The following is a 21293-nucleotide window of genomic DNA, read 5'->3' as shown; positions in this document are numbered from 1 at the left end:
CTAGGAGACCAGTCTGATTCCTGCTCCTCAAAAGCTAAGTTTTCTGCTCTGCTTTTTTCCCTATCAGTCTGTTGGCTCTTGTTTTGATAGGGTTTTGGCAGATTGCAGACAGCAGCTTTTCTATCCTGTCCTAATTAGTTAGCTTGGGCCCCATCATTTGCTCAGCCTATCTTTCTATCTGTGTGAGTGTTTTTTCATCTTGCTTCACCGTCATTATATGTTGGGGGCTGCCTATTGCTTTGGGGTCTGCTCTGGGGCAGTTTAGATTTCCCTTTCTGTCTTTAGGCTATTTAGTTCTCCGGCTGTGATCGAGGGGTCTAGGGCACCATAGGAACCCCCCACGGCTACTGCTAGTTGTTGTTGATAGGTTCAGGGGTCTGCAATCCGATAGCTGCCAACTTCTCTGGTTTTCTGGACTTAGCTAGTATTTCTGTTTTTGCCTCCTATGGTGACTCATTCATAACAACACTCCCTCCATGCACTTAATAGTTCTCTGTGTCTGAACTTGTACACACACTGGCTGGTGACCGGTTCATGCAGCGTTATGTGAATTGTATACCCTATTTCTTATATTGATGGCTGGACCTTACCATACAAGCATTTTTTACCATTTACCTTTTGCGTCCCCCCTATTTCATGGTTTGCAAGCTTGTGAGCAGGAACCTCACTCCTCTTGGCATCTGTTGAACTACTCTGCAATGTCTGATGTCGTCTGTACATGTCCACTCTGAAATGTAAGGTTCTACGGAATATGTTGGCGCTATAGAAGCAAAAATTTCTATCAATCATCCGCATCTTGAATTAAACTTGCCAATGCAAGTCTATGGGTCCATGACAAAATCTAAGGGCCTGTGAAAAAAGTTTTTCACGGGCTGTTTGATCAGGGAACCCTGAGAAACCTCAATCAGTTTTACTTTCTTGATAGAAAAACTGATGAAACCCTGACCAAACTCTGATGACCCTGCTCTGAAGCGCTGATGAAACTCTGACCGATTTTTATAGACATAAAAAAAAAACGACATGTGAAGGAGCCGTATGAGAGAGATGTGAAAAGGCAGCGATAATACATGAAAAAAAAAGTTTTAACTAAGACCTTGAATATTTTATTATGTTTTATAATAAGGAATGGAAATTAAACACATCTATAATGTAATAATATATCACAAGGGGCCACTTGACCACATGGGCATTAATGGGGTTGTCCATTACATTTCTTTATACATATATAAACATTTTATATATTTATATATTCTTTTTTAGGGGAGTGTACAAGAAAAATACCAGAAAGGTTCCTTATCCCACATATCCAGGTATAATCTCCGCACCTGTAACAGAATTAATTCATATACAAGGGGCCACGTCTCTAACTGGAGAAAGCCCATTTTGTGACACCATCTAAAAGAAGTATTAATGTGACTGGCATAAAATAAATAATTCAGCTGTCGTCATTCTTGTGATTCATCACTAGTGACATTATTGCCGCTTTCTGACAAGATGGGACTTATACGACTGCCATTTCATATAGTCCTGTATTTTGTGCTGCAGCATCTCTCTGGTTGGGTATGGCTGAATCTGTGAAAGAGAGATAGAATGGCAGATTATCATTGTATCACCATTGGGAAATTGTCATGATCTCCACACTGTTCCTGTCTGCTGTGTTACTTTTGTGTGGGGGCTATCAGTCTGCTTTGGTTGTGCTGGGTCTGTGCTGCAATCATCTGTGTTCACTTCCCCTGATTAGTCTTCTACTTAAGCATGCTAGCTCCTCCTTCCAGTGTCAATCGTACACTTGCTGCTGCTTGTGTGAGACTGATCCCTCTGTGCCTGACCCGGCCTCACTTTATTCCCTTCCCGGACTTAGACTCTTTACCTGTGACCTTACTTCTCTTATGCCTGCTCCCTGTAAACTGTCTTGTCTTTCTGGTTTTCCTGACCTCGACTCGTGAATTGGATTTCGTCTCTGACTTCCCCTTGTTGTAATGCGCCATTTCCTAGACCTGACTTCGGATTATTTGACCTCCCTTTACTTATTCAGTAAGTAGCATATACTATTACTATCTGTTATTGTAGTCTTTCCCTCCACTTCTGGGACTAATATTTACCATAGTGACTCGCGTCACAGAAATACCTACTTTAAAAGGAACTTATCAGTGATGCATTTACTCACTGAGACTAGGGCGGGTTCAGTAGCTGTAATCACGCCCGCTGAACATGATTGACAGTCCGTGCACTGTGCACTTGCCTGTCACACTCTCTTAGCTTGCCAATCCAAGAGCAGATACTTCGGCAAGCCCCTTCCAGAGAAGACAGGGGAATAAAAATGTCAAGAGGAACACAACTAGTAAAGTAGCTGGCAGCATAAGGACTGTAAATCACGTTCAGGGGGCGTGGCTACAGCTACTGAACGCAGACTACTTTCGGCAAATATACGCCTCCCCAGAACATTCTGGTTTATTGGCATACAGTGAGATGTTGTACATAAGATAATATTTTCCAAATGTCTACAGTTTCAAAGCACAATAAACTTAGGGGCAGTTTAAAAGGGTACAGGTTCCCTTTAAATGAGCTAACATCTTGGTACTCCAAAACCATTAAATTGCTGCCCACATACCTTACAATTAAAGGAACAGTACCACTAAAAATAACATACTATATCATATAGATTTCAATTAAATATATCTAAAAATATATTTTTCTTAATTTATTTGATTTACTAAGAAATAAAATATTCTATTCCACTTTTCACAATGGCCACTAGAGCCGACAACATAGGCTATCAATCAATCAATCTTGGATCAAATCAAGCCAGACATGTCGCTGGAAGCAAGGATCACCAAGCTACGACTTGTTTACTTTGGACACATCATACTAAGAGAGTAATCACTGGGGAAGGACATCATGGATGGTCAGAAGAATAGAAGGCACAAGGCGAAGAGGAAGACCAGCAACCTGATGGTTTGATACTATCAAGATAACGGCGGAGATATGATGGACCTATCCAGCCTTGCCCAAGATCGATCTTCCTACAGATTGTTCATCCACCGGGTCGCCACAGCCTGAGATCGAGCCGAAGGTCGTTAAAAAAATAAAAATTGTGCTCCTGGAGGAGTAGATAAGGCAAGATAGTATCAGTATACACATGCAAATGTTTCTGGATGCAGTTCTTCTGTCACTCCCTAGTCTCTGGAGAAGGGCTTGTACTTTAATACATCCTGATTAACAGGGGCCAGGTTACAGCAGCCGCTCTGTATTTTCAGAGCGGTGACTGAACTCAAGGCGCCGCCCCCGCCTCCGCCCTGCTGGTGGGGATAATAAAGCTAGACGGGTTGTTTCTAGCCCATATCAGTGACCTCACATGGCAATAGAATCCTATGTATAAAATTTCTGCACAGAATTGTTCTCCAACCTATTTGTAGGAGCTTTCTTCATTTATCCCCTTTAGTTTTACACTGTTTTTGCATTTATGTATTTTTTTTATTTAATCTTTTTGTCATTTATGTGTTCATGTTTTTTCCTTGCTGCTCTAAACGTACCTACAACCTCGAAGAGGGAAAATTAGGAGGGGGGGCCACTATTTAACTGACAAACACCCACAAAAGTCAACGACAAAATGGCTGCCAAAATAAGATGGGGTTATTATTGCTTCCACTTTCTACTGCACCTTTAAACTTCTTTATCACAGAACATCCTGTTATCTCAGCCCAAACCCACCTTGCTTTATAACGTTGAGAACCATATGTCGGATTTATGCTCCTCTCCGTACTTATAAACTTAGTCAATTCTGGAGGGTAAAATAAAATCAGATTTATACTTGCAAAGTAAGTCTTTACGTAAAATTAAAGCACAGAATGCAGACGAGTATTTTTGCTCAGAGCATTAGGTGTATATCAGACGGGTGTAATAAAGTCGTTCTCTCTCCGAACCGCAGCTACAACTTTTCATATCAAAACCAGAAAAGTAACATCTCCAGATTATAATAAATCCTCTGCAAGGACTAAATTGCTTCCCTGGACTATGATATTGATGACCTATCACAAGGAAAGGTCATCAATATCAGAGGGAAACCTCTCTGAAATGTTCACTGCTCCATTTACCTGGCGCCATTCCATTCATACATTTTGTAGTGGCTGCACCTGGTACTGCAGGTCACTACATATCTGATTGAGCTGCAGTACCAGAAACAGCCACTACAAAAGGTATGGCGCTGATAAGCTAAACAAAGGGACATGATGTTTTACTGGAGCACCCTTGACCCCCACAGGCGGCTGATCGATGAGGATGCCAAAAGTGGGACCACCCACAATATAAAATTGATGATCTATCCTAAAGAAAACCTCTTTATTAAAAGTTAGCATTGATGAACTTTTTATTTTATGGGTTGTAATTTGTTTCTGTTTGAATAACTACTGACCTTTAATTGATTAGCTATTTTAGACTTTAATAAGCAGATCATATTATAGGACTCTACTCTTTTAGAAATATTGCATGTTTTTATCATATATATATAAATTTGCCCACATTTACTACACAACTTTTTATTGTCACACTTTGTCAACACCCCCAATGACCCAATCATAAGATGCTAAAGAGTAAAAATGGCAAGTGTGAGGGGCCAATTTCAAGGTGAAGTTTCAATGTGTGACTTAAAAAACACATGTTGATTTTTTTTTGTCATTTATTGCCACAGTCCCCCCTTCCAGAAGAAAAAGTATTTAGTACTTTATGCGCATCCCAAAGTGCCACAATTAAAAGCTAACATTTGTTTGCCAAAAACATGAATTTCAAAAGAATTAAAAGAATAATCAGTGTGACGTGTTCTGGAATAGAATCATGAATAGAAATGACAGATGGTTAGGTGTTAGATGTGCAAAGATATAGACTAGATAGACAGATAATAGATAGATAGACAGATAAATAGATAATATATAGATAGATAATAGATAGATAATAGATAGATGATAGACAGATAATAGATAGATAGACAGATAAATAGATAATATATAGATAGATAATAGATAGATAATAGATAGATGATAGATAGATAAATAGATAGATAGATAATAGATAGATAGATAAATAGATAGATAGATAATAGATGGATAAATAGATAATATATAGATATATAATAGTTATATGATAGATACTGTAGATAGATAGATGATAGATAGATAATAGATGGATAGATAGATAATAGATATATAGATAATAGATAGGTAGATAGATATAGATAGATAATAGATGACTAGATAGATAATAGATAGATAATATATACAGTAGATAGATAATAGATAGATGATAGATAGATAGATAATAGATAGATGGATAATACTGTAGATAGATAATAGATAGATAGATGGATAATAGATAGATGATTGATTGATAGATAGATAATAGATGGATAGATAGATAGATAATACAGGGTGGGCCATTCAATGGATACACCTAAATAAAATGGGAATGGTTGGTGATATCAATTTCCTGTTTGTGGCACATTAGTATATGGGAGGGGGAAAACTTTTCAAAATGGGTGATGACCATGGTGGCCATTTTGAAGTCGGCCATTTTGGATCCAACTTATTGAGAATTTCACAAGAAAAACAATGGTGTGCTTGGTTTTAACGTAACTTTATTCTTTCATGAGTTATTTACTAGTTTCTCTTTGTTTACAGCCATTGACATGTCGCAGAGGTTAACACGTGAGAAGCGAATTGAAATTGTGTTGATGTCTGGTGAGCGCAGTACCCGGGTCATTGCTGCAGATTTCAATGCAAGACACCCTACGCAAGAAAACTGTCACCATTCCCATTTTATTTAGGTGTGTCCATATAAATGGCCCACCCAAAAAAGTTTACCTCATCACTAGTGTTGAGCGATACCGTTCGATACCCAAAAATATCGTATCGGATGGTATCGCCCGATACGAAAAAAATATCGGGTATCGCCGATTCCGATACCGGAAGTCCCATTCAAGTCAATGGAACTTCCGGTATCGGAATTAAAAAAAGCCCCTTATTTCCTTGTTGGCTAATTCTACATAATTGAAAACAAATAAGAATCATGTAGAATGTATTGTGGGAGGTGGAGGAGACATTAAAAGCATAGTGGTTTATTCAAATCACATGGCATAGCATTAATTCCAATTTTTTTTTTCAAGACGTTCGGAGTTATAAAGATAATGACTATGTTAACCTTTTTTATATTTTGTCTGATATGTATGTTTCGCAACTTCCATGCTCTTCACCTTCTTTTGTACTTCTCCCACACTTTCTCCTTCATGATCCGCAGCAGTAGCATTTTTTTCATCAACTTTTTCTTCACCTTATTCATCTTCTTCTTCTTCACTTTCTTCCCATTAATTTTTTTTTTCCATTCTTCATATTCTTCTTATTCAGCTATTATTAATTTTCATATGCTATTTCTTCATCTTCTTCCTATTCTTCTTTTTCTTCATTTTCTTATGGCGACAGGCATTCCTGTAGTACTTATCTATAAAAGTTATAAGATTACACCTTACGTTCTGCCTGTCACAAAAGATTTACAACAGGATTTGTCCGCGTTCAGTTTGGCCTGCAGCAGCAGGCATTTTCCAGGGGCACCACGAGGAGGAACGGACTCACCCCCATTTACTGCTTAGTCTTCTTCTGCTTATAATTTTGATTTCTTCTATGCTGATTTTTTGTCTTATGCTTAATGTTCTTCTGCTTTCTGTTCTTCTGCTTTTGCTTCTTCTGCTTCTTGTTCTTCTGTCTTTTGTTCTGTATCTTGGTGGTTGTCTTCATGTTCTTTGCCCTCTTGGTCTTATTATTTAGGGTCATATTTCTGGTCTTCTTTGGTGTGGTCTTCAGGGTCGTCATCATCAGGGTCATCGTCATGGAGATCAATAAGGATTACCAAAGACAATTTCAAAAAGCTTGACCTTGGAAATGTAGCAGAAGGTACAAGAAGGCTGAGAAACTGGCGAGAACCAGCAGACAGTGCTGGCACCCGGATGGGTAGCAGAAGGAACAAGAGCCAATGGCACTACCCAGGACCAACTGACGGTGCTGGACAACGGTTACTAAGCAGAAGGTACCTGTGCTAAAAAGCACTACCAAGGACCAGCTGACGGTGCTGGACCTCGGATACCGAGATGGAGGCACCTAGGCCAAAGGCTGTGGCGAGAACCAGCAGACAGTGCTGGCACCCGGATGGGTAGCAGAAGGAACAAGAGCCAATGGCACTACCGAGGACCAACTGACGGTGCTGGACCACGGTTACTAAGCAGAAGGTACCTGTGCTAAAAAGCACTACCAAGGACCAGCTGACGGTGCTGGACCTCGGATACCGAGATGGAGGCACCTAGGCCAAAGGCTGTGGCGAGAACCAGCAGACAGTGCTGGCACCCGGATGGGTAGCAGAAGGAACAAGAGCCAATGGCACTACCGAGGACCAACTGACGGTGCTGGACCACGGTTACTAAGCAGAAGGTACCTGTGCTAAAAAGCACTACCAAGGACCAGCTGACGGTGCTGGACCTCGGATACCGAGATGGAGGCACCTAGGCCAAAGGCTGTGGCGAGAACCAGCAGACAGTGCTGGCACCCGGATGGGTAGCAGAAGGAACAAGAGCCAATGGCACTACCGAGGACCAACAGACGGTGCTGGACCACGGTTACTAAGCAGAAGGTACCTGTGCTAGAAAGCACTACCAAGGACCAGCTGATGGTGCTGGACCTCGGATACCGAGATGGAGGCACCTAGGCCAAAGGCTCTGGCGAGAACCAGCAGACAGTGCTGGAACCCGGGTGGGTAGCAGAAGGTACCCATTCAAAGCAACGTAGCCAGGCCGCAAGCCGGCCGCAGTTACCGAAACCCACAGTCCTACAGGGGGTCCATGTCCCATTGGCACTACGGATCCAGCCTTCAGTGCCACTTCCCGCAGCCCACATAGGAGTCACCTAAACTGCAGGCACCGTAGAGTCGGCTAACCCGACCGCAAGACGACAGGACAACGGATTGGTGGCATAGTGACCTTGACACTACCCGGAAACAGCAGGCGTGCTGGAACCAGGCTGGGCAACAGGGAGTCCCCGTGCCAAAGACACTGCCGAGCACCAACTGGCGTTGTTGGAGCCCAGGGAAAATCATGGTGTAGGCCGAGGCCTACTTGGTGGTAGTTTTAGATTGTTTGTAGGCTACAACAGACTGTCAACGTGCTCCAATTAGGCATCTGTCTCCACTGTTTCCAGGATTTCACATGACCAACAACACCGCCAGTTTATGCGTACAGCAGCCGTCTGCCCAATCCACACGTGTTGCTGTGTTACTGGGATTCTGTAATGTCAGCAGATCCCCTGATGTGTGTCTGTTTGAATAACTACTGACCTTTAATTGATTAGCTATTTTAGACTTTAATAAGCAGATCATATTATAGGACTCTACTCTTTTAGAAATATTGCATGTTTTTATCATATATATATAAATTTGCCCACATTTACTACACAACTTTTTATTGTCACACTTTGTCAACACCCCCAATGACCCAATCATAAGATGCTAAAGAGTAAAAATGGCAAGTGTGAGGGGCCAATTTCAAGGTGAAGTTTCAATGTGTGACTTAAAAAACACATGTTGATTTTTTTTTGTCATTTATTGCCACTGTCCCCCCTTCCAGAAGAAAAAGTATTTAGTACTTTATGCGCATCCCAAAGTGCCACAATTAAAAGCTAACATTTGTTTGCCAAAAACATGAATTTCAAAAGAATTAAAAGAATAATCAGTGTGACGTGTTCTGGAATAGAATCATGAATAGAAATGACAGATGGTTAGGTGTTAGATGTGCAAAGATATAGACTAGATAGACAGATAATAGATAGATAGACAGATAAATAGATAATATATAGATAGATAATAGATAGATAATAGATAGACGATAGATAGATAATAGATAGATAGATAATAGATAGATGATAGATAAATAGATAGATAGATAAGAGATAGATAGATAAATAGATAGATAGATAATAGATGGATAGATAAATAGATAATATATAGATATATAATAGTTATATGATAGATACTGTAGATAGATAGATGATAGATAGATAATAGATGGGTAGATAGATAATAGATATATAGATAATAGATAGGTAGATAGATATAGATAGATAATAGATGACTAGATAGATAATAGATAGATAATATATACAGTAGATAGATAATAGATAGATGATAGATAGATAGATAGATAATAGATAGATGGATAATACTGTAGATAGATAATAGATAGATAGATGGATAATAGATAGATGATTGATTGATAGATAGATAATAGATGGATAGATAGATAGATAGATAGATAATACAGGGTGGGCCATTCAATGGATACACCTAAATAAAATGGGAATGGTTGGTGATATCAATTTCCTGTTTGTGGCACATTAGTATATGGGAGGGGGAAAACTTTTCAAAATGGGTGATGACCATGGTGGCCATTTTGAAGTCGGCCATTTTGGATCCAACTTATTGAGAATTTCACAAGAAAAACAATGGTGTGCTTGGTTTTAACGTAACTTTATTCTTTCATGAGTTATTTACTAGTTTCTCTTTGTTTACAGCCATTGACATGTCGCAGAGGTTAACACGTGAGAAGCGAATTGAAATTGTGTTGATGTCTGGTGAGCGCAGTACCCGGGTCATTGCAGCAGATTTCAATGCAAGACACCCTACGCAAGAAAACTGTCACCATTCCCATTTTATTTAGGTGTGTCCATATAAATGGCCCACCCAAAAAAGTTTACCTCATCACTAGTGTTGAGCGATACCGTTCGATACCCAAAAATATCGTATCGGATGGTATCGCCCGATACGAAAAAAATATCGGGTATCGCCGATTCCGATACCGGAAGTCCCATTCAAGTCAATGGAACTTCCGGTATCGGAATTAAAAAAAGGCCCTTTATTTCCTTGTTGGCTAATTCTACATAATTGAAAACAAATAAGAGTCATGTAGAATGTATTGTGGGAGGTGGAGGAGACATTAAAAGCATAGTGGTTTATTCAAATCACATGGCATAGCATTAATTCCAATTTTTTTTTTCAAGACGTTCGGAGTTATAAAGATATTGACTATGTTAACCTTTTTTATATTTTGTCTGATATGTATGTTTCGCAACTTCCATGCTATTCACCTTCTTTTGTACTTCTCCCACACTTTCTCCTTCATGATCCGCAGCAGTAGCATTTTTTTCATCAACTTTTTCTTCACCTTATTCATCTTCTTCTTCTTCACTTTCTTCCCATTAATTTTTTTTTTCCATTCTTCATATTCTTCTTATTCAGCTATTATTAATTTTCATATGCTATTTCTTCATCTTCTTCCTATTCTTCTTTTTCTTCATTTTCTTATGGCGACAGGCATTCCTGTAGTACTTATCTATAAAAGTGATAACATTACACCTTACGTTCTGCCTGTCACAAAAGATTTACAACAGGATTTGTCCGCGTTCAGTTTGGCCTGCAGCAGCAGGCATTTTCCAGGGGCACCACGAGGAGGAACGGACTCACCCCCATTTACTGCTTAGTCTTCTCCTGCTTATAATTTTGATTTCTTCTATGCTGATTTTTTGTCTTATGCTTAATGTTCTTCTGCTTTCTGTTCTTCTGCTTTTGCTTCTTCTGCTTCTTGTTCTTCTGTCTTTTGTTCTGTATCTTGGTGGTTGTCTTCATGTTCTTTGCCCTCTTGGTCTTATTATTTAGGGTCATATTTCTGGTCTTCTTTGGTGTGGTCTTCAGGGTCGTCATCATCAGGGTCATCGTCATGGAGATCAATAAGGATTACCAAAGACAATTTCAAAAAGCTTGACCTTGGAAATGTAGCAGAAGGTACAAGAAGGCTGAGAAACTGGCGAGAACCAGCAGACAGTGCTGGCACCCGGATGGGTAGCAGAAGGAACAAGAGCCAATGGCACTACCCAGGACCAACTGACGGTGCTGGACAACGGTTACTAAGCAGAAGGTACCTGTGCTAAAAAGCACTACCAAGGACCAGCTGACGGTGCTGGACCTCGGATACCGAGATGGAGGCACCTAGGCCAAAGGCTGTGGCGAGAACCAGCAGACAGTGCTGGCACCCGGATGGGTAGCAGAAGGAACAAGAGCCAATGGCACTACCGAGGACCAACTGACGGTGCTGGACCACGGTTACTAAGCAGAAGGTACCTGTGCTAAAAAGCACTACCAAGGACCAGCTGACGGTGCTGGACCTCGGATACCGAGATGGAGGCACCTAGGCCAAAGGCTGTGGCGAGAACCAGCAGACAGTGCTGGCACCCGGATGGGTAGCAGAAGGAACAAGAGCCAATGGCACTACCGAGGACCAACTGACGGTGCTGGACCACGGTTACTAAGCAGAAGGTACCTGTGCTAAAAAGCACTACCAAGGACCAGCTGACGGTGCTGGACCTCGGATACCGAGATGGAGGCACCTAGGCCAAAGGCTGTGGCGAGAACCAGCAGACAGTGCTGGCACCCGGATGGGTAGCAGAAGGAACAAGAGCCAATGGCACTACCGAGGACCAACAGACGGTGCTGGACCACGGTTACTAAGCAGAAGGTACCTGTGCTAGAAAGCACTACCAAGGACCAGCTGACGGTGCTGGACCTCGGACACCGAGATGGAGGCACCTAGGCCAAAGGCTCTGGCGAGAACCAGCAGACAGTGCTGGAACCCGGGTGGGTAGCAGAAGGTACCCATTCAAAGCAACGTAGCCAGGCCGCAAGCCGGCCGCAGTTACCGAAACCCACAGTCCTACAGGGGGTCCATGTCCCATTGGCACTACGGATCCAGCCTTCAGTGCCACTTCCCGCAGCCCACATAGGAGTCACCTAAACTGCAGGCACCGTAGAGTCGGCTAACCCGGCCGCAAGACGACAGGACAACGGATTGGTGGCATAGTGACCTTGACACTACCCGGAAAGAGCAGGCGTGCTGGAACCAGGCTGGGCAACAGGGAGTCCCCGTGCCAAAGACACTGCCGAGCACCAACTGGCGTTGTTGGAGCCCAGGGACAATCATGGTGTAGGCCGAGGCCTACTTGGTGGTAGTTTTAGATTGTTTGTAGGCTACAACAGACTGTCAACGTGCTCCAATTAGGCATCTGTCTCCACTATTTCCAGGATTTCACGTGACCAACAACACCGCCAGTTTATGCGTACAGCAGCCGTCTGCCCAATCCACACGTGTTGCTGTGTTACTGGGATTCTGTAATGTCAGCAGATCCCCTGATGTGTGTCTGCCACTGTCTCGTGCTCTGTCCACATTCCCACCGCTTGCAGTGGGAAGGTGGACAGTGCAGGAGACAGTGGCGGACACATATTGGGGGATCTGCTGACGTTACAGAACCCCAGTAACACAGGAACACGTGTGGAATGCGTGGACGGCATCTGTGAGCAGGAACTGGTGGTGTTGGAGGTCAGGGGAAATACTAGAGACAGAGTGGATACAGAGACCAAATCAGAGAATGTTTAAATCTGAAGTAGTTACAATTTGGAGGCAGCAGCAGTTTGCCCTCCACACAGCAGGGGATCAGCTGACGTTACTGAACCCCACTTTCACATGAACGAGTGTGTTTTTCTGTGTGGACAGCACTTCCGAGCACCAACTGGCGGTGTTGGAGCCCAGGGACAATCATGGAGCAGGCCGAGGCCTACTAGGAGCCAGGTGTAAAGCAGAGGTATTTTGACTTTGGAGGGAGCAGGACACTTTGCCCTCCACACAGCAGGGGATCAGCTGACGTTACTGACCCCCACTTTCACATGAACGAGTGTGTTTTTCTGTGTGGACAGCACTTCTGAGCACCAACTAGCGTTGTTGGAGCACAGGGAGAACCAGGGTGCAGGCCGAGGCCTACTTGGTGGCAGTTTTACATTGTTTGTAGGCTACAACAGACTGTCAACGTGCTCCAATTAGGCATCTGTCTCCACTCTGTTTCCAGGATTTCACGTGACTACCAACACCGCCAGTTTATGCGTACAGTAGCCGTCTGCCCAATCCACACGTGTTCCTGTGTTACTGGTGTTCTGTAATGTCAGCAGATCCCCTGATGTTTGTCTGCCAATGTCTCCTGCTCTGTCCACATTCCCACCACTTGCAGTGGGAAGGTGGACAGCGCAGGAGACAGTGGCGGACACACATTGGGGGATCTGCTGACGTAACAGAACCCCAGTAACACAAGAACACGTGTGGAATGCGTGGACGGCAACTGTGAGCAGGAACTTGCGGTGTTGGAGGTCAGGGGAAATACTAGAGACAGAGTGGAGACAGAGGCCAAATCAGAGAATGTTTAAATCTGAAGTAGTTACAATTTGGAGGCAGCAGCAGTTTGCCCTCCACACAGCAGGGGATCAGCTGACGTTACTGAACCCCACTTTCACATGAACGAGTGTGTTTTTCTGTGTGGACAGCACTTCCGAGCACCAACTGGCGGTGTTGGAGCCCAGGGACAATCATGGAGCAGGCCGAGGCCTACTAGGAGCCAGGTGTAAAGCTGAGGTATTTTGACTTTAGAGGGAGCAGGACACTATGCCCTCCACACAGCAGGGGATCAGCTGACGTTACTAACCCCCACTTTCACATGAACGAGTGTGTTTTTCTGTGTGGACAGCACTTCTGAGCACCAACTAGCATTGTTGGAGCCCAGGGAGAACCAGGGTGCAGGCCGAGGCCTACTTGGTGGCAGTTTTACATTGTTTGTAGGCTACAACAGACTGTCAACGTGCTCCAATTAGGCATCTGTCTCCACTCTGTTTCCAGGATTTCACGTGACTACCAACACCGCCAGTTTATGCGTACAGTAGCCGTCTGCCCAATCCACACGTGTTCCTGTGTTACTGGTGTTCTGTAATGTCAGCAGATCCCCTGATGTTTGTCTGCCAATGTCTCCTGCTCTGTCCACATTCCCACCACTTGCAGGTCAGGGGAAATACTAGAGACAGAGTGGAGACAGAGGCCAAATCAGAGAATGTTTAAATCTGAAGTAGCTAAAATTTGGAGGAAGCAGCAGTTTGCCCGCCACACAGCAGGGGATCAGCTGACGTTACCGAACCCCACTTTCACATGAACGAGTGTGTTTTTCTGTGTGGACAGCACTTCCGAGCACCAACTGGCGTTGTCGGAGCCCAGGGACAATCATGGAGCAGGCCGAGGCCTACTTGCAGCCAGGTGTAAATCTGAGGTTGTTTGACTGTGGAGGGAGCAGGACACTTTGCCATACACACAGCAGGGGATCAGCTGACGTTACCGAACCCCACTTACACATGAGCGAGTGTTTTGTCTGTGCGGACAGCACTTCTGAGCACCAACTGGCGGTGTCGGAGCCCAGGGAAAATCAGGTAGTAGGCCGAGGCCTACTTGGTGGCAGTTTGCGATTGTTTCTAGACTACTACTAACTGTCAACGTACTCCAATTAGGCCTCTGTCTTCACTCTGTTTCGAGTATTTCCTCTGGCTTCCAACCACGCCAGTTGCTGCTCTGAAATGCCGTCTGCACAACCCACACTTGTTCCTGTGTTACTGGGGTTCTGTAACAGCAGCTTCTCCCTAGAGGTGAGTCAGGCAATGTCTCCTGCTTTGTCCACATTTCCACTACAAGTAGTGGGAATGTAGACAAAGCAGGAGACATTGCCGTGCTCAACTCTGGAGATGAGCAGATGTTACAGGACCCAGGTACCACAGGAACAAGTGTGGATTGTGCAGACGGCACTTGAGAGCAGAAACAGGCGGTGTTGTAGGCCGGAGGAAATACTCAAAACAGAGTGGAGACAGAGGGCAAATCAGAGAACATATTAAATCAGAGGTAGTCAGAATTTGTAGGCAGCAGGAGAGTTTGCCGTACACACAGCAGGGGATCAGCTGACGTTACCGAACCCCACTTACACATGAGCGAGTGTTTTGTCTGTGCGGACAGCACTTCTGAGCAACAACGGGCATTGCTGTAGCCCAGGAAATAAAGTTCAGGTCATAGAAACATGAACACAACAGGAGACCTGGATCCTGTTGCCAGCCAATTATTTATTCTGGAAGAGGACTGGCAAATTCAGGTGAGATCCATGCCTTGTTCATTTTCACAAAAGTAAGCCGGTCAACATTATCGGCGGATAGTCGCGTGCGACGGTCTGTTACCACACCACCTGCAGCACTAAAGACACGTTCCGATAATACACTGGCAGCAGGGCAAGCCAGCACCTCCAATGCATACTGGCTAAGCTCTGGCCATGTATCCAGCTTAGAGACCCAATACTTGAACGGGGAAGAGAAGTCTGGGAGAACACTAACAGGGCACGACAAGTAGTCTGTCACCATCTGATGGAAACGTTGCCTCCTGCTGACTGGAGCAGTCTGTGATGGTGTAGCCGTTTGTGGCGGTCCCACAAAACTTTTCCACATTTGGACCATACTGGCCTTGCCTTGTCCTGCGGCACTGCCTCTGCTACCTCTTTGTGCAGAGCTTCCTCCACTGCCTCTACCCACATGGCTGGTTTGAAAAGCACTACCAGCAACACTTGTGGGGGGAATGGAGAACATGATGGCCTGCACAAGTGTTTCTTGGTACTCCCGCAATTTTCGCTCCCGGTTCAACTGTGGTATGAGGCTTTGTAAGTTGTCCCGGTAGCGAGGATCTAGGAGGGTGTACACCCAATAATCAGCCGTGTGGAGAATGTTGGCGATGCGGCGGTCATTTAACAAGCACTGCAGCATGAAATCAACCATGTGCTGCAGACTGCCAACTGGACCGGAAACGCTGTCCCCAGCTTGTGGCAGCATCTCTGCCTGCTCAGCATCACCCCACCCTCGCTGTACACACTGACTACTAGAGCCTTGTGTACCTCCCTCCTCTGGAGAGATGTGTTCCTCCTCCTCCATTGACTCGTCATCCTCCTCACTAAGTGTCCCCTGCCTGGGCATTTGTGTGGAAGCACGTTGAGCAGACTTGCCAGAAGCAGATGGCATTTCTGACTGCTCATCCTCGACCTCTTCAAAAACCTCCTCACTTAGTGCTTGTAAGGTTTTTTGAAGCAGACAGATGAGGGGGACAGTCATGCTGATTAGTGCATCATCTGCACTGGCCATCCGCGTGGAGTCATCGAAGGCACGCAAAACTTGGCAGATGTCCCTCATAGTGGCCCACTCAGTGGTGGTGAAGTGTGTCCGGCGCACAGTGCGACTTGTTTGCGCCTGATGCAGCTGGTACTCCATTACTGCTGCCTGCTGCTCACACAACCGCTCCAACATATGTAACGTTGAATTCCACCTGGTGGGGAGGTCACATATGATGCGATGTTCTGGCAGGCGGAATCGGCGTTGCAGAGATGCAATGCGCGATCTTGCCATGCTGGAACGCCGCAAGTGAGCACACTCTAGGCGAACCTTGTGCAGCAGTGCATCAAGATCCGGATAGTCCCTCAGAAAGCTCTGCACGACCAAATTGAGCACGTGTGCCAGACATGGTATGTGAGTGAGGTTGCCTAGGCCCAGAGCTGCCACTAGATTTCGGCCATTGTTACTCACTACCAAACCTGGCTGGAGATTCGCTGGCACAAACCACACATCGCTCTCCTGCTTGATGGCATTCCAGAGCTCCTGTGCTGTGTGGCTCCGATTCCCCAAAGAAATTAATTTAAGGACGGCCTGTTGACATTTGGCCACACCTGTGCTCATATCTGGCCTAACAGGCTCACGCAGTGCTGATTCCGAGGAACTAGAGTAGGAGGAGGACTCAATATGTACAGACTGCATTCCTGCAATCCTTGGAGTTGGCAGAATACGTACAGAGCCACTCTCCAGATCTGTACCTAGCTCCACAACATTGACCCAATGGGCAGTGAGGGAAAGGTATCGTCCCTGTCCATGGCTACTGGTCCACGCATCGGTGGTCAGGTGGACCTTGCTACTGACGGCATTTAGTAGCGCATTTTTAATTTTTCCCTCCACATGCTTTTGCAGGGCAGGGACAGATTGCCTGCTGAAATAAAAGCAGCTGGGCACATTGTATTGTGGAACTGCCAATGACATAAAGTTCCGGAATGTGTCAGTCTCCACCAGCCTGAATGACAGCATCTCAAGGGCCAGTAGTTTGGCAATGCCGGCATTCAGAGCCAGTGCTCGGGGATGGTTTGCCGAGTATGGCCGCTTTTTCTCCCATGCCTGTGCTACCGATTGCTGGTGAGTGGCCTGGGAGGGTGCTGATGACTGCGAACGTGGTTTAGTGGGTGGAATTTCACTGGGTCTCTGGACAACAGTGGCAGTGGTTCTTCCATGGCGTTCCAGTGAGGAAGCCGAACCAGCTGTGTGTGAGCTGGAGGAAGAGGCCCCAACACGAGCTGAAGAGGTGGTAGGTGCTGCTGAAGGTTGGCCTACATCTTCAGTGTGTCTGTGTAACTCCACCTCGTGCTTGGTACGCACATGTTTCCACATATTTGTGGTGTTGAGGTTGCTCACATTTTTGCCTCGTTTTACTTTCTGATGACACAGCTTGCATTTGACAAAGCAAATGTCATCTGCAACTGTGTCAAAAAAAGACCACGCACTGCAAGTCCTGGGAGCGCCCGTTTTGTGTTTTGGAAGAGGATTGCTCCTCACGGGTGCCAAAGTGGAGGCTACAGGCAACCAAGTCTGCCCCCGCCCTCTCCCTCCTCTTTTGGCCGTTCGGGGAATCTCTTCCTCAGAGCTGCTCCCACCACCTTCCTGTGGCTGACGCCATGATGGGTCAAGGACCTCATCATCTCCACTCCCCTCTTCAAGCACCGGCTGGTCCTGGGTTGTCTCGCCAGCACCGTACGCACCAGAAATTGGCAACTGAGTCTCATCATCATCTGATGCATACTGAGGTGTGCTGACCATAGGCACTGGCCCACCCGCCTCTTCAGATTCAGAGGGACAAAGCAGTTGCGCATCACTGCATACTCCCTCTTCTTCACGCTCTAGAATGCTGCTTGGCTGGCCACCTCTTTCCAAGCCAACAGATTCTGAGAACAGAAGTAAAGATTGAGATGGCTCCTGTCCAGGGCTCTCAGACTGCCTGGGCAATTTGGCAGGTGGTGAAGAGACAGATGGTTGCTCTTCAGTGCTCTGGCCTTGGGAGGATGCGGAAGTCATTGAAGTGGATGCGTTAGCTGCCATCCATCCGACAACGGCTTCAATTTGTTCGTCACGCAGCAGTGGGGTACGGCGAGGTCCTACAAAGCTGCGCATGAAGGACTGTTGCCTGGTAAAAGTGGGGGATGCCGGGTCACTGGTGGCCGCAGCAGATACCGAATCCCCACGTCCTCTCCCTGCTGAATCCCCCCGTCCTCTCCCTGCTGAAACTCCACGGCCACGACCACGTGCCTTACTCCCTGCCTTCTTCATCTTGGTAGACTGATAAAGATAGGCAGAAAAGTAAAAAAGGGGTGGCTTAGTGTTCTTATTCCTGAACACCTGCTAACCAGTATAATAAACACTAATTTGGCTAAGAGTGTGTGTACTACACTTTAATATGATCTAATGTGGCCTAGACAACTGTAAAGTGGAGTGTTTGGTGAACTTTATTTCCTTTTTTTTTTTGGGTGGGGGGAAAGGAAAGGATGTGACCAAAGTTTGAAAGCTATAGTATCACAAACTTTTTGGAGCGATTACAATGCAGGAAGCTAACCTACAATGCAATTGATGAGGCTCCAAAAAATAGGGTGATACTAGCCTGGCTGGCCCTGAAGGGCACAAGCCAGCAAAAAGGCTCCTCTATCTAATCCTATATAGTGTTTGCAACCAACCAATGACAATGGATGCGGTTGGAAGCACACTAATAAAGGAGCAAAAATCTGGCTAAATTTGCTGCAAAAAAAGGACTATGTATGAGGCAGTGACGCACGCTGAGCGGACTACAGCTAGCGGTGGCTGTAGAACACACTGCAACGTGAGCTGCACTCACACACAGAGAGACCTATCAGACAGCCAAAAACAGTGCAGAGAAATGGGCTATAGCACTGAAAGGCTGCTGAAAGGCTCCGCTGTCCACTCCTTTAGTGTTTGCAACCAACGTATATGGATACGTATGGAAGCACACTATACAGGAGAAAAAAAAAGCAGCAATAAAAGAAAAATGTGTATGAGGCAAAGACACACGCTGGCCGGCCTACAAGCAGACGTGCCTGCAGGACACACTACACAGCGTGGGTCTGCACTCACACAGCCCTTGCAGACAGCTGTGAAAACAGCGCTGCTAGGGAAAAGCAAGCTACAGTGGTGGTTTATGTAGCCTGGGTTAAGCACTATATGTTTTGTGGAATCGCTATTTCTAACTGTCCCTCACAGTCTTCAACAGCAGCCTGTCCCTAACTGAATTCACAGCAGAGTGACCAGAAATGGCGGCTGCAGCGCTTTTTATAGTGCATCATGACATCATTTCAGCAGCCAATCACAGCCATGCCAGTAGTTAACATGCCTACATGCCTAACAGGATATGCCCACACTTCTGAGGATCCCCATTGGCTGAATCAAATCGAGCGGGCTCCTAGCATTATGGGAACTTCCGATTCCGGTATTCGATATGAAAAAAGTATCGGAACTAAGTATCGGAATTCCGATACAGCTAATATCGGCCGATACCCGATACTTGCGGTATCGGAATGCTCAACACTACTCATCACTGAACATAATGTTCTGTGTAAACTGAGGGTCCTGTTCCAATTTTTGTTGTGCCCATTCTGCAAATTCAGCGCACCGATCTGGGTCATCAATCATTCCCATTTTATTTAGGTGTATCCATACAAATGGCCCACCCTGTAGACAGATAGATAATAGCTAGATAGGTAGGTAGATAGATACAAAAATGAAGGCAGTACTCCAAAATTTAAAAAAAAATGTATTAGCCCATAGCGATGGCAACGTTTCGGTTCAAATGAGGACTTTTCTCAAGGCTCGAGAAACGTCCTCATTTGGATCGAAACGTTGCCGTCACTATGGGCTAATACATTTCAAGAATTTTCTATTTTGGGAGAGCTGCCTTCATTTTTGTATGTTTATTAGAGGATTGGTCTATGCCTAGGAGGCTCTGCACCCCTACTCCCCCCTTTTTTGCTGGTGCTGCCTTGATGTTTTCTAGATAGATAGATAGTATAGATAGATATAAAATAAGGTAATGTGTGTGTAGTTGCCTGTACATGTATTTATCAGTAGGTAAAAATTAATAAATAAATGAAAAAAATGACTTGGGGTCCCCCTTATTTGTAATAACCAGCTAAGGGAAAGCAGACAGCAGTGACTTGGTCTTAACAGTCTTGGAAGGGACCAATAGCCATGGACCGTCCCAGCATATAAATATCAGCTCACAGCTGTCTGCTTAGTCATTAGGGGGGACCCCCCAAAAATGACATGGATCCCCCCATAGTTTAATAACTAGCAAAAGCTAAGCAGAAAGCTGTGGGCTGATGTTAATAGGTTAGGAGGGTACATGGATATTGGCCCCTTCTTAGACTAATAAGACCAGCTCTCAGCCACTCCAGTAATAGCGCATCCATTAGATGCACCAATTTTGGTGCTTAGCCTCGGCTTTTCCAATGCTGCAATGGCAATCAGGTCTAATGGTTTTGGGGTTGATGTCAGCTGCATAATTTCCGCCAACATCAAGCCCAAGGGTTAGCAATTAAGAGGTGTCTGTCAGATACCCCCATTACTAACCCTCTAGTGAAATGAAAGAAATATACAAAAATCCTTTTTTGTAAAAAGCACTCCCAGACAAATTCCCTCTTTTCCTCATTTATTACAATAAAAAAATCCACAGCGGTCCGCCAAAGTCCATATGTAGGTCCCTCAACGTCATGCATAGGTTACCGTGAGAACCACCGGCTGTGATCTTAATGACATCCCCGATCATCACTGCCGTTGGTTCCCAGCCACTCAGTGTATTCCGGCAGTTGAGGATTGTCATGGGATATTGATCTGGATTACAGAATGAGTGCGGGAATGTTTTAGGGAAATAAATGGGTGAAAGAGGGTGTCTGTTTTTTTTATTTTAAAATAAAGAACTTCTCTGTGCGTGTTTATTGATTTTTACATACACGGTTAGTCATGGAGGTGCCTGACTGACACCTCTCCATTACTAACCCCTGGGCTTGATGGCAGATGTGGTTTTTGACAATTCACAGCTGTCATCAAAGCCATATATTACTGATTGCCACTGCACCAGTGCAATCGGAATGAGCCGAATGTGATGTGCCAATTCTGGGGTAGCTGTGGCCATCAGATATTAGAAGCCACAGCTTTCTGCTTTATCTGTGCTG

The 21293-nt window shown here is 45.0% G+C and overlaps 1 protein-coding gene across 1 annotated transcript in view; it reads right to left on the bottom strand.

Annotated features, from left to right (window-relative positions):
• Positions 1-1090: 1090 nt before the first annotated feature.
• Positions 1091-21293, bottom strand: part of LOC141084518 (cyclic nucleotide-binding domain-containing protein 2-like) — a 346033-nt gene continuing 325830 nt past the window's right edge. Inside the window, exon 15 of the mRNA XM_073569275.1 lies at positions 1091-1572. Within this exon, the coding sequence (XP_073425376.1) occupies positions 1474-1572 (99 nt within the window). The 3' untranslated portion in view covers positions 1091-1473. The remainder of the gene's footprint in view (positions 1573-21293) is intronic.

Source organism: Dendrobates tinctorius, unplaced genomic scaffold (assembly GCF_039654945.1).
Source record: "Dendrobates tinctorius isolate UK_male_01 unplaced genomic scaffold, ASM3965494v1 ptg000023l, whole genome shotgun sequence".
Taxonomy (NCBI): domain Eukaryota; kingdom Metazoa; phylum Chordata; class Amphibia; order Anura; family Dendrobatidae; genus Dendrobates; species Dendrobates tinctorius.
This window is presented reverse-complemented; position numbering and strand designations above follow the sequence as displayed.